Source organism: Nicotiana tabacum, chromosome 14, assembly GCF_000715075.1.
Source record: "Nicotiana tabacum cultivar K326 chromosome 14, ASM71507v2, whole genome shotgun sequence".
Taxonomy (NCBI): domain Eukaryota; kingdom Viridiplantae; phylum Streptophyta; class Magnoliopsida; order Solanales; family Solanaceae; genus Nicotiana; species Nicotiana tabacum.
In genome coordinates this window covers 111,002,707-111,015,945 of record NC_134093.1, presented here as the reverse complement: position 1 = coordinate 111,015,945, position 13,239 = coordinate 111,002,707, and the positions used below count along the sequence as shown (strand labels likewise).

General features: G+C 36.6%; 1 protein-coding gene across 1 annotated transcript in view; it reads left to right on the top strand.

Annotated features, from left to right (window-relative positions):
• LOC142169091 (uncharacterized) overlaps nt 1-12,950 on the top strand; it is a 39,826-nt gene extending 26,876 nt beyond the window's left edge. Inside the window, exons 2-3 of the mRNA XM_075230298.1 lie at nt 12,575-12,791; nt 12,897-12,950. Of these exons, the coding sequence (XP_075086399.1) occupies nt 12,575-12,791; nt 12,897-12,950 (271 nt within the window). The remainder of the gene's footprint in view (nt 1-12,574; nt 12,792-12,896) is intronic.
• The last annotated feature ends 289 nt before the right edge of the window (nt 12,951-13,239 follow it).

The window sequence follows — 13,239 nt, the reverse complement described above, 5'->3', positions numbered from 1 at the left end:
ACTTACTAGGTACCGCTATGGTGTACTCATACTACGCTTCTGCACATCTTTTTGTGCAGATCCAATTACATCTTATCAGACAACGTATCAATAAACTAGCTGTACGAGGAGACTTCAAGGTATATCTGCCAGTGTCCGAAGACTCCGGTGTCCCCTTCTATCTTACTATATTTTCTTCCTTATTTGCGTTAGACTCTGATGTATAGAGACATAGAGAATAAATTCTTAGAAACTTGTGACTTATTTCTACCGGGTTTCTGGAGTTGAAATTGTTTGAATTGTAGTTTGTTTATTTCAAATATTTATTATTATTCCGCATTGATAGGCTTACCTAGTCTTAGAGACTAGGTGTCGTCACGACATCCTACGGAGGGAATTTGGGGTCGTGACAAGTTGATATCAGAGCTCTAGGTTCATAGGTGTTATGAGTCACAAGCAGGTTTAGTAGAGTCTTGTGGATCGGTACGGAGACATCTATACTTATCTTCGGGAGGCTATGGAACTGTTAGGAAAATATTCACTTCTTTGATTCCTTATCGTGCGGCATTGATTTAGCTTGAAACATATATCTCATATTCCTTTGTATCCACTCGTGTATGACATTGCGCACTCGGTATGAGTTGTGCGTCAACGGTTCGTGATGCCGCATATGGACTACGAGGGAGCTAGAGATGCTCAAACATTGCCTTAACATGTGGTTCCGACTAAAGATGCGGGCGTATTGAGAGATCACCTAGTGAATCATGTGCGGGGTGCAACAGACATTGGCATCTGGTTGATTTATACGAGTTGTGAAGGTTATTATTGTGGATCATCAGACGTTGTGACCTATGACTTCACGCCATCCACTATCAATGGGTGGATTGCGGGGTCATGTATTATATCCCTAACATTTACACATGTTTAAGGCGTGAGATTTTGTAGAGGATAAGGTTGGGACTTGCGGTATGTCCGCCTCTTTAATAATCCTATACTTCAATACCAAAGGAGTTATAGAAACAACTCTAAATTTGTAGAAGGTCTACTCAGCATGGACGTCACTATCGCGGATTTTGGGGTGCTTCGGAGGAAGTACACTTGTTGACGAGAGTCTGGACTATGTGGTTCGTGACAAGATTTGTCTGTATGGAGCTCTACTTTTGTGATCGTTGTATATAAATAGGGGTAAGAGTTACCCCAAAGAAGAATCGAAGAGTATGTTAAGAAATGGGTCAGCTCAATAGTGTTGAGTTAGCATAACAAAAGAAGAAATTTGCCTTGGGAGAGATAATTCTCCACCGGTGTTCGTGGGAAGCCTATGAAGAGAGCAGACCAGCCAATGCAACACCGCCCACTTGGCTTAGTTCTCAGAAACACTTTTGGAAGAGTTTGTTTCCCGAACACTCCATAATGCATGGCGCATAGGGTTTGAATGGTTGCGCCAGGTCACCATTGACGGTGTCAGAATATGCCATCAAGTTCAATAAGTTAGCCTGTCATACTCCGACTTTGTTTCCTACAACCAGAGGGCGAGTCCACAGACTCATTAAAGGACTCAATTATTATCGTAAAATTTTGTACGACTCGGGAGCTACAAGCTGATACTTCATTTATGTTAGTTGTACAAATTGCCAAGATATTAGAGTGTGTTCGGGGTGAGAAAAAAAAGGAAACTAAGGAGACTAAGACGTCTCGAGGTTCTGGGGGATTCAGTGGATTCTACTCTGCAAGTATAAATCATTATGGCGGGGGCTCGGGCAGTCGGCCAGCCCAGTCCGCACATCGGATTACTCGGGGTGCTCCAATAAGTTCTTTTAATGCACCACCGACATGAGTTCCTACAATGGTTATTCCAGTTATCTGGCACAGACTCAATATGAGCAGCCTAACCCGCAAATGGGTTGTTATGAATACGGTGATATTAGGCACATCATGAGAAAATTGTCCCAAACTTGGGAGAGACTTATTTCATCAAAGCACTCAGGTTACGTGCCCTATTGCAGTTACTATACCACCCACACGACCAGTTAGGGGTGGAGGACAGACGGGTAGAAGACGTCCTAGAGGTGGAGACCCAGCTGTTGATATATTTGTTTTATGGTATGGCGGAGGTTGCTACATCAGTTGGTATTGTTACAGGTACGACCTTGATATAATAGAAAGGAATAATTTCCTTAACTTGATTCGGTTCTGAGTATCAAGTCGAGTCCTCCTATTGTGCTCCACTTATGAGTGAGTTTCATAATTCTATAATCTACTTATGTGTTTACTCCTGTTGGGAGATTCTATGGAGATAACTACACCTATCATTCCATGTTGGTCACTAATAAGACCTGTGAGGCTAAATGTGGATTTCGGTTACTCATTTCGGTAAGTTTTTAGGTAATTTACGGATAATTAATTACAAATTGTGAATTATATGCCCTACCGGTGTGGGGTTCATTATGTGTTGTGATTTTGTTTACCGAAAATTATTTAGAAGGAGCAAATGAAAAGTTTTGATTGGCACGATGTGCGTATTACTTGTGATTCAGAACCGAGGACGAGATCCTCGCATTTTAATATAAACTGATATGTTTAAACCGGGCTACGAGCTGCGGTGGAAGTTATATAAGGACGAGATCCTTGTGAGGAAAATTCTTGTGTTTAAGTTCTCCCTTGTGAATTTTAATTTGTACTATAGTACTAATAGGGAGTCATGCCTGTTAGGTTTATTTGAAAATTCTATATGAAATTCTCTTTGCATACTTGCCAATTTTGTGTTGTAATTATTGAGTTTTAACCTACGAGGTAGGTTCCCGCCCAAGTGACATTAAATGTGACTCATTAATTCGGGTAAATAATTATGAGGTCTTCATGACTCGTATCTCGTTATCAGTATTGTGAAGGTTTGAAATGAGATTTTTGTTAACATGAAGTTAATTGACGATTTTGTAATTGATTATGAACAACTATTAAGACCAGATTGACCGAGGAATGCGAGGAGAGCTTCCAAAAGCTCAAGACAGCTTTGACTACAACCCCAATGTTGGTATTACCTACAGGTTCAGGGTCTTATATTGTGTATTGTGATGCGTCGCGTATTGACCTCGGCGCAGTATTGATGCAAGACGGTAGGGTGATTGCCTACGCGTCCAGATAGTTAAAGGTGCATGAGAAGAATTATCATATACACAACCTTGATTTAGCAGCTATTGTTCATGCCTTAAAGATTTGGCGGCATTATTTGAACGGTGTCCATTGCGAGGTCTACACCGATCACCGAAGTCTACAACATCTGTTTAAACAGAAAGATCTTAATTTGCAGCAGTAGAGATGGTTGGAGTTGCTTAAGGATTATGATATCAGCATTCGCTATCATCCTGGGAAGGCCAATGTAGTGGCCGATGCCTTGAGTCGTAAGGCGGAGAGTTGGGCAGCTTAGCATATTTACCGGTAGCAGAGAGGCCTTTAGCCTTGGATGTTCAGGCCTTGTCCAACCAGTTTGTTAGACTGGATGTTTCCGAGCCGAGCCGAGTTTTGGCTTGTGTGGTTTCTCAGTCTTCTCTTTACGACCGTATCAGGGAACGTCAGTGTGATGACCCCCATCTGCTTGTCCTTAAGGACACAATTCAGCACGGCGATGCCACGGAAGTCACTATTGGAGATGAAGATGTATTACGGATGCAGGGCAGGCTATGTGTGCCAAATGTAGATGGTTTGCACAACTTGATTTTCCAGGAGGTTCACAGTTCACGGTACTCCATTCATCCGGGTGCTGCAAAGATGTATCAAAACTTGAGACATCACTATTGATGGAGGCGGATGAAGAAAGACATAGTGGAATATGTAGCTCGATGCCTAAATTTTCGGCAGGTGAAATATGAGCATCAACAACCGGGTGGATTGCTTCAGAAGTTGGAAATTCCAGAATGGAAATGGGAGCGGATCACTATGGATTTCGTTGTTGGGCTCCCACGGACTTAGAGGAAGTTCGATGCAGTTTGGGTGATTGTGGATAGATTGACCAAGTCAGCTCATTTCATTCCTGTGATTACTACTTACTCTTCAGAGTTGCTGGCTCAGGTATATATTCGTGAGATTGTCAGACTTCACGATGTACTGGTATCTATCATCTCTAACCGGGATACACAGTTTACCTCACGATTTTGGAGGGCTGTACCTCGAGAGTTGGGTACTCGTGTGGAGTTGAGTACAACATTTCACCCTCAGACGGACGGGCAGTCCGAACGTACTATTCAGATACTGGAGGATATGCTTCGTGCGTGTGTGATAGATTTTGGGGGTGGTTGGGATCAGTTCTTACCACTTGCGGAGTTTGCTTACAACAATAGTTGCCAATCAAGGCATTCAGATGGCTCCGTATGAGGCCTTGTATGGTAGGCGATGTCGGTCCCCAGCGGGTTGATTCGAACCGGGCGAGGCTAGGCTATTGGGTACAGACTTGGTTTAGGATGCCTTGGAAATTGTTAAGTTCATTCAGGATTGACTTCGTACAGCCCAATCTAGACAGAAGAGTTATGCGAATTGGAAGGTTCATGATGTTGCATTCATGGTTGGTGAGCGGGTATTGCTCCGGGTTTCACCTATGAAGGGTGTGATGAGGTTCGGGAAGAAGGGCAAGTTGAGCCCTAGGTATATTGGGCCTTTTGAGATTCTTGAGCGAGTTGGGGAGGTGTCTTACAAACTTAAACTACCACCTAGTCTCTCTGCGATTTATCCGGTATTCCATGTTTCCATGCTTCGGAAATATCACGGCGATCCGTCTCATGTGTTAGACTTCAGTTCGGTTCAGTTGGACAAGGATCTATCTTCTGTTGAGGAACCAGTGGCTATTTTGGATAGGCAGGTTCAAAAGTTGAGGTTAAAGAACATTGCTTCTGTGAAGGTTCAGTGGAGGGGTCATCCGGTCGAAGAGGCGACTTGGGAGACCGAGCATGATATGCGTAGCTGTTATCCACACTTATTCACCAGCTCAGGTACTTTTTCTAACTCCGTTCAAGGATGAACGTTTGTTTTAGAGGTGGAGAATGTGATGACCCAAAATGTCATCTTTAAATTTAATAATTTATTTTGTGTTCTAAGACCTCGAAAAGTACTATTTATCATTCTTCGACTTGCGTGCGCAGTCCGTAAAAATTTTTGAAAAGTTTTCAGGTGAAAATGAATTAAAAAGTGAATTAGAGCTTTAAAACTCATCTGAGTTGACTTTGATCAACATTGTGAGCAAACAGACTCGGATCAGTATTTTGACCATTCCGGTAGGTCTGTATCATTATTTGGGACTTAGGCGTATGCTCGGAATCAAATTCCGAGGTCCCTAGCCCGAGATATGGAATTTTGATGAAAAATTAAAAGTTTAAGTTCAAATAGTGACCGGATGTCAAATTATGTGCAAACGACCCCGAAATAGAATTTCGATGATTCCAACAGCTTCGTATCGTGATTTTAGACTTAGGAGCGTGATCGAAATTTTATTTGGAAGTCCGTAGTGGAATTAGGCTTGAAATGCCAAAAGTTGAATTTTTGGGAAGTTTGACCGGGGGGTTGACTTTTTGATATCGAGGTTGGAATCCGATTCTGAAAATTGGAATAGGTCTGTTAGGTTATTTATGACTTGTGTGCAAAATTTAAAGTCATTCCGAATTGATTTGATGTGTTTCGGTACAAGATATAGAATTTGAAAGTTCAAAATTCATAGATTTTGATTTGAGTTGCGATTCGTCGTTTTAATGTTGTTTGATATGGTTTGAAGCCTCGACTAAGTTCGTATTGTATTTTGGGATATGTTGTAATAATTGGTTAAGATCCCGAGGGTCTCGGGTGGATTTCGGAAGGTAAACGGAATGGATTTCGGACAAATGTCTGGTGCGTGGAGCCAATCTTGGAAGCTTATATCTCGCAATTCGTAAGGAATCGGAAAATTTTCAAAACATGAAAGTTGTAGTTTTTTTATTCTAGTTTTCAGAAAGTTAAACCATTCATTATGTGGACATTTGTATAGAAAGTTATGATGGAATGAATGAAGGCTGGTAGAGCAGTTTCGCCAGAAATTTCTGATACGTGCAACCGATTTTGGAAGCTTATATCTAGCAATTCATAAGGAATCGGAAAAGTTTCAAAACATGAAAATTGTATTTGTTTGATTCTAGTTTCCAGAAAGTTAAATCATTCATCATTTGGACATTTGTACATAAAGTTATGATTGATTGAAGGAAGGCTGGTACAAGCAAGTTCTTGTGGACTTTTAGTGATGAAAAATGAACTTTTAGTGACGGATGGGCAGAAACTTAAGGACCAAAAATGATCATTTCCTTTATTTCGTTTTGGATTTTTGGTGCACGGTTCTTGGGCGACTTTTGGGCTATTTTCAGGGGAAAACATTGGGGTAAATGTTCCTTATCCTATATTGATTATATTTCATGATTCCATACTCATTTACATCATGAATCCGTGAATTTATGGAAGAAAAATCATGATTTTTGCAAAAATTTTCAAAAACGAAAATTTAAGATTTGGAGGTCGAGTTGTTATCGGAATTTGGTAAAATTGGTATGGGTGGACTTGTAATTGAATGGGTTATCGGATTTTGTAAGTTTCGCCGGATTCCGAGATGTGGGCCCCACAGGCAAAATTTGAGCTAATTTCGGATTTTATTGAAAAATATAATATTTTCTTATGAAATTAATTACTATAATTTTTGTTGACTGTATCGAATTAATTATGACTAGATACGAGTCGATCGGAGTCGGAAAATCGAGAAAAAAGCATAATACTTGGTTAAATTGGAGCAAGTCGGGGTTAGTGACTTGTCTAACCTTGTGTGGGGGAAATCCCCCCTAGGATTGATAATTGTAATGTGTGAAAAGTCGTGTACACGAGGTGACGAGTGTGTACACGGGCTAAATGTGAAAGATTATGTTTTAAATTGTGTAGATCATTGTTGCGCATTAATTAAATTATTTCATTTTGTTATATTCTTTATTATTGATTTAATATTTATATTTTAAATTTGCTTGACCTTTTCCTGCTAATTATTTTATCTGTTTAGTTGGAACTTGGTTTCTTTTATTCTGTGTATTATTTGAAGGATGATTTTTTTTAAATTAAATATTATTAATATGAAGTATTTGACATTTTTAAACTTGATATTGAAGCAATATATTAAATATTTTGAAATATTATTTTCCTGAATTATTTACTTTTGAATATTTTTGTAAGATTTTCGTACTCATTGTGATGGAGCAGTGAGCTCTTTATTGTGGAAAAATATTATTGTTGAATTATTTTTACATGAGCCGTGAGCTCTTTATTGTGAAAAAATATTATTGTTGAATTATTTTGACATGAGCCGTGAGTTTTTTATTGTGAAAAAATATTGTTGTTGAATTATTTTGGCAAGTTAAATTATTTGAGCACCTGAGGTGCAAATTATGATATATTGTGATATTGATACGCATGCGGTGGTATAAGGTCTGGGTAATGAAACGCATGCGGTGAGATAAGGGTGGCTATGCGTGGCTAGTAGGGGGAAACTACTAGAAGTCATGCGGTGTGATAAGGATGGCTAAAACGCGGGATGCTATTTCGGAAAAAATATTTTCTTTCAAACAAATTATGAAGGCTCCCGCGGTGAGATAAGGAAATGAGATACTGTGAATTTATTTATGATTTGGGACTACGAGGTGGTACCTCGATAGTGCCTTTGTTGATATTAATTTATGGCCATAGTTGCCTTCGATTAATTGTTGTGATTTTCATAAAGTTGAAAGGAATTCTGTTTTGATTCCATGAGAAATTATTTGCCATTATTTGGTGTCATTAAATGTGACATACTACTTGATTCATTTCCATTGTCATTTTATTTTATAATATTGTTTAAACATTTTACCATGCCATTATTTATTCTCCAGTAGGGCCTGACCTGACCTCGTCACTACTCTACCGAGGTTAGGCTTGGCACTTATTGGATACCGCTGTGGTGTACTCATACTACGCTTCTGCACATCTTTTTGTGCAGATACAATTACATCTTATCAGACCACGCATTAGCAAACTAGCTGTACGAGGAGACTTCGAGGTATATCTGCCAGCGTCCGCAGACTCCGGGGTCCCCTTCTATCTTACTATGTTGTCTTCCTTATTTGCTTTAGACTCTGATGTATAGAGATATAGAGAATAAATTCTTAGAAGCTTGTGACTTATTTCTACCGGGTTTTGGGAGTTGAAATTGTTTGAATTGTAGTTTATTTATTTCAGATATTTATTATTATTCCGCATTGATAGGCTTACCTAGTATTAAAGACTATATGCCATCACGACATCCTATGGAGGGAATTTGGGGTCGTGACAAGTATGATTTGTATTCTCGTTGAATAGCATAAGGAATTAGAAAATGCTAATTTATTAGCATTATATTCGTTAGCTTTGTTAGGTTTTCATGCTCAATATGCTAATAAAATATGCATCTACTTAACACTAATTGTAATCACAGTATTAATTGTTGGTCTTCCTGTTTTTTTCCTCATACTTTTGTAATAGTGAGTAGAATAAATTAGTTTAATTTGAATATTTTCTTTCAAAATTAGGATAAACGAAACCTTATGTTTTTTTTTCCCTCAGAAAAGAAAATTGTTTTGACATGTCATGTTATAGCTTGCATGTAGGACTCATTATATAGAAGTTCAACTAAGGAAATATTTATTTATGTAAAATTTTAGTTGATTTCAAATTCCTAAATATTAAAAAAAAATAATGTCAATATTTAGCTAATTTTAAACTCTTATTATTAGAAAAATAATTAAATGATTATTCTGTCCAATGTGAATTTTATTTTTAAAAGATATAAAAGGCAAGTATTATTTCTCTAAGGGCCTTACTGATTTTATATTTTTAAAATTAAATTAAGTAATGTAATATCCAATTCAAAGTCTTTTTTAATTTTTTTTTGCTTTTAAATTTATTGAAGAATATCTATCAGTTGAAGTTTAGCTTTGCTTTGGATGATAAAATATACACGTTAGTTACATGTTGGCTGAGGTATACTTTTTACGTAGCCCAAAGAAGGAAAGGTATAATAAGTAGAACTTTAGTTGATTTCAAAATTCTACAAATTAGAAAAATAATTAAATGACTATTATGTCTAGTGTGAAATTATTTTTTAAAGGATATAAAAGGCGAACGATATTTCGTTAAGGGTTTTCATGCTTTTAATATAGTATAGATAAATGAGTACAGCACCTATACCGGATATGTTGGTGTTGTTGGTGTTGTTGTATGGGTACAACACCTGCTATCTTGGCGAATGCGATATAAAGTCAGTGGACAACACACATTCTCTTTGCGATATAAGAGATTTGCACAAAAGTATAACTCAACACATTATATTGTACTCACGTAGCCATATAGTTAAGTTTATAGCTACATAACCTCCCCTTTTTTGCAATAGTATTTATACACCAGGTATACAATATTATATATACTTATTATAATGCAGTATAATGTTATATGAAAAATTGAGTTTTGTAATATGGCCAAATTTTCATGACATTTGCCATGACATAATATCTATTATAACAAATTTATGGTTCATGACATAATATCTATTATTAGGCCAAGGATTTTTTGCTATAAATAGAGGAGTTTCTCCCCATTTGCAAACACACCAATTCAATAGTTTTTCACTCTTGTCTTTCTTTCTCCTCCTTTATTTCATTATAGAGTATTTTGTAAGAGAGTGAGTGTTGGGAAACACTTGTGTGAACCCTTTCTTTGGAGTGATCTTGTGAGGTTATTCTCTTGGGGTATTTGGGATTAATTAGAGTATTTACTCTAACTTTGTACTCTTGTTGGTATAGTAAAATTGCTCATCCCGCTTGTGGACGTAGGTCACCTTGACCGAACCACGTTAAATTTGTGTCTTCTTTATATTCTTTAATTGCCGTTATTATCAACTTCCATTGTCTTTGTTATTATCATTATACCGTCGTTTGGCTAAATTTCGCACTACCCGTATTCCCGATCCTAACAAGTTTCGTCTCCTACGACCTGCAGCTCACCAAAAATATCACCAAATAGCTTAAATCTTCACCGAACATGTTCAAAGGTTAACCACAACTTCAAAATGACATCCCAACGAGCCCCGGTCACAAATTTGTCAATATTTCCACAAACCACAAAATCAAATTATGAGTTTTCAAGTTTTTAAAAACCCCAATAATTGATTTTTTAGTTTTTCACTTTAATTCACCCAACAATATTTAAATCTATGATGATAATCATAAAAAATACACTCAAAACAGTTTCTAACAACAACAATAACAATAATAACACACCTAGTGTAATTTCACAAATGAGATTTGGGAAGGGTAGTATAGACGAAACCTTACCCTATCTTGTGCAGGTAGACAAATAAGTTTCTAACACATATCTTTTTAATACACTGGTAATAGGTGAAGAGATGTTTCAAATTTTATACAAAATAAGCTAAATTAGGTAAGAAAAAAAATATATGCTAACATGTTGGGAAGTACTCCAATTGTACTTCCCCACAAATGTTTCTAAAAATGAGAGAGATCATAATTGTGGTAGAAACAATTTTGGATTGGGATTACTAATATAAGAACTAAGAATTCTACCAAACGTAGGATGAAATAATCCTACATTTTTATCTGGGTTTATAATTCCTCATTTAAGTGAAAATATCACGAGCTAGCTAGTTTTTGAATTGGTAATAGAAAAATGGCTAGCGTTTACAACATCATTAAAAAATAGTCACCGTTTTGCTGAAACACGGAAAGTTCTAGCATAATATATGGAGCTCCTGCGTATAAACTTCTCGCATATTATATTGGAATTCCAGCACACGGAAAGTTCCAACATAATATGCTAGATTATGGAGCTCTTGCATATAAACTTCCTACATATTATGTTGGAACTCCAACAAATTATGAAATTCCAGCACATTATGCTGGAAGCTCATATGTAAAAAGTTCAAACACCAGCATAATATGTTGGAATATTTTCGGATTTTTAAGGGTGTTTTTGTATAGATTTTATCTTTACATGAAAAAGTGGCTAGATTTTGATTACTTTTGAAATTGCGACTATTTTTAAATTACCAGTTATAAATCTGGTTATTTTTTTAATTCCCCCCTCCCCTCTCCCCCCCCCCCTTTTAACCAACTAGTAAATATGTCCGCACACTACAATATTTTAGGTCTTTAGCCACCCTTATAAAGTGTTGCCTAAAGTAGCAAAAATTGTGGCATTTGATCAAAGGCCACACTTTTCGATCTTAAAGTAACGCTTTTTGGGAATGGCCTAAAGTACTGTAACCTTTTTCCTAAGGCCATACTTTTAAAGTGTTGCTTTAAAAGCCACGCTTCAAAAATATGACCGATAAGGTACAAAAGCCACGCTTGTATTACCTCATATGGCAACGTTTTCCATGGCCTAAAGCTACACTTGTGAAGTGTAACCTTTGTTACCTTACAGGCTACGCTTCTGAAGCGTGGCTTCTAAAGCAACAATTTTGAAGCATCGATTTTGTCATTTTACATGCCACTTTAGTACTCTCTATGGTCACATTTTGAAGGTAATAATAATGACATTTGTCGATATGCTACCGTATGAGCCATAACTGTTGTAATCACATCTATTTCACGCATAGATATTATAATCTCAAGCATTAAATTAGATAATATATAGCAAAAAAATAATAATTTCATATGCTTGCAATAAATCTCAAAAAAGAAACATATTTTGTGTATATCCATACTAATAAAGTAATGTTCCAATATACGCACAGCAAGGATTTATACAAAAATGAATTCATTCATATAGTCTCATGACTAATAAATATCACGTGTTTCAAAAATTCTTCATCATTTACTTCAAAAGATCAAATTGAGTATTAGCTGCCATTTTCAATTGTATCACCCGCATTTTCCTACACATTCAAAATGAAAGTAAAAATTAGAAAGAAACCAATATATTAGTAAGTACTGGTTGAAGCAATATTCGACTTACTAGGAACTAATAAAACTATGACAAAAACTACAACGTAAGTGGACAACTTTGTTTATTGGGTTAAGATATCTATCTCATTACTAAAAATACGTAGGTGTGATTACAAGTAGTTTCGTTTACAAACTTCTTTAACTATGTATGGTGTTTATGAAGTCAAATGCATTACTAACAACATCAACATCTTCAATTGGAAAAGACTGAAATCAAACTTGCAAAAGAGCTCATAACAGAGAAAGGAATTAATTCTTTAAATGATCATCTAAGTTATGAAAATAACCCACTAAAGTCACTTTTAAATTTTTCATATCTATAAAGTCATCTAACTATAGCTTTGTATCTTAGAAACTAAATACTCCTGGATAAGCTACTTAAGAAAGAAACTAAAGAAAGAAAAGAATTAAAAAGACGCCCTGCAGTGGTAGAACCTGGTGAACCGGGCGTACTATTTCCCAACCTTCTGTGAACTTTTCTTCTCTTATGATTTCTGCATCTTGATATAGTTCCAACAGGCCTATTCTTTGACTCTCCTATAGTGTATAGTATATTCTTTCCATCTTCCTACTAGGATAGATATTCTTGCAGGTAGCTTGACCGCTTTACACGTCATTGAAACACAAGCTGGAGACGCATCGGCCTATATTTCCACCAATGTGATCCCCATTACTGATGGACAAATCTGTTTGGAAACAGAGCTCTTTTATCGTGGAATTAGACCTGCGATTAACGTCGGCTTATCTGTCAGTCGCGTCGGGTCTGTCGCTCAGTTGAAAACTATGAAACAAGTCTGCGGTAGTTCAAAACTGGAATTGGCACAATATCGCGAAGTGGCCGCCTATCTCTCACCAGATTTATAAACCTCAAATCAATATTTTGCTTGTATCTTGCAGGTAGAAGAGCTGAAACAACTTGAGAGAGTAAAAGTACTAGAGCGTGATCTCTAAATGCAAAGCAAGAGATTTCCAAGCTTGATTTTCAGAGATAAATATTACAAATTGATTGTTAAAAATTTAAGATTCTATAGTTAATGCCTAAATTTTAAATTGCTTAGAAATAATTAAGCCTTGCCGTATAGATTTGCACCAATAATGCCAAGACAAAAACATTAGAGTAGATATAAATTCATTTAAACACAAGTCAAACTATACAAATCCAAGTAATTAAAACAGGATTCTCTTGCCAACAAAATCAAGTTGGTCACATCAGATCATAGTAAATGGCTGTGAAAAGTAA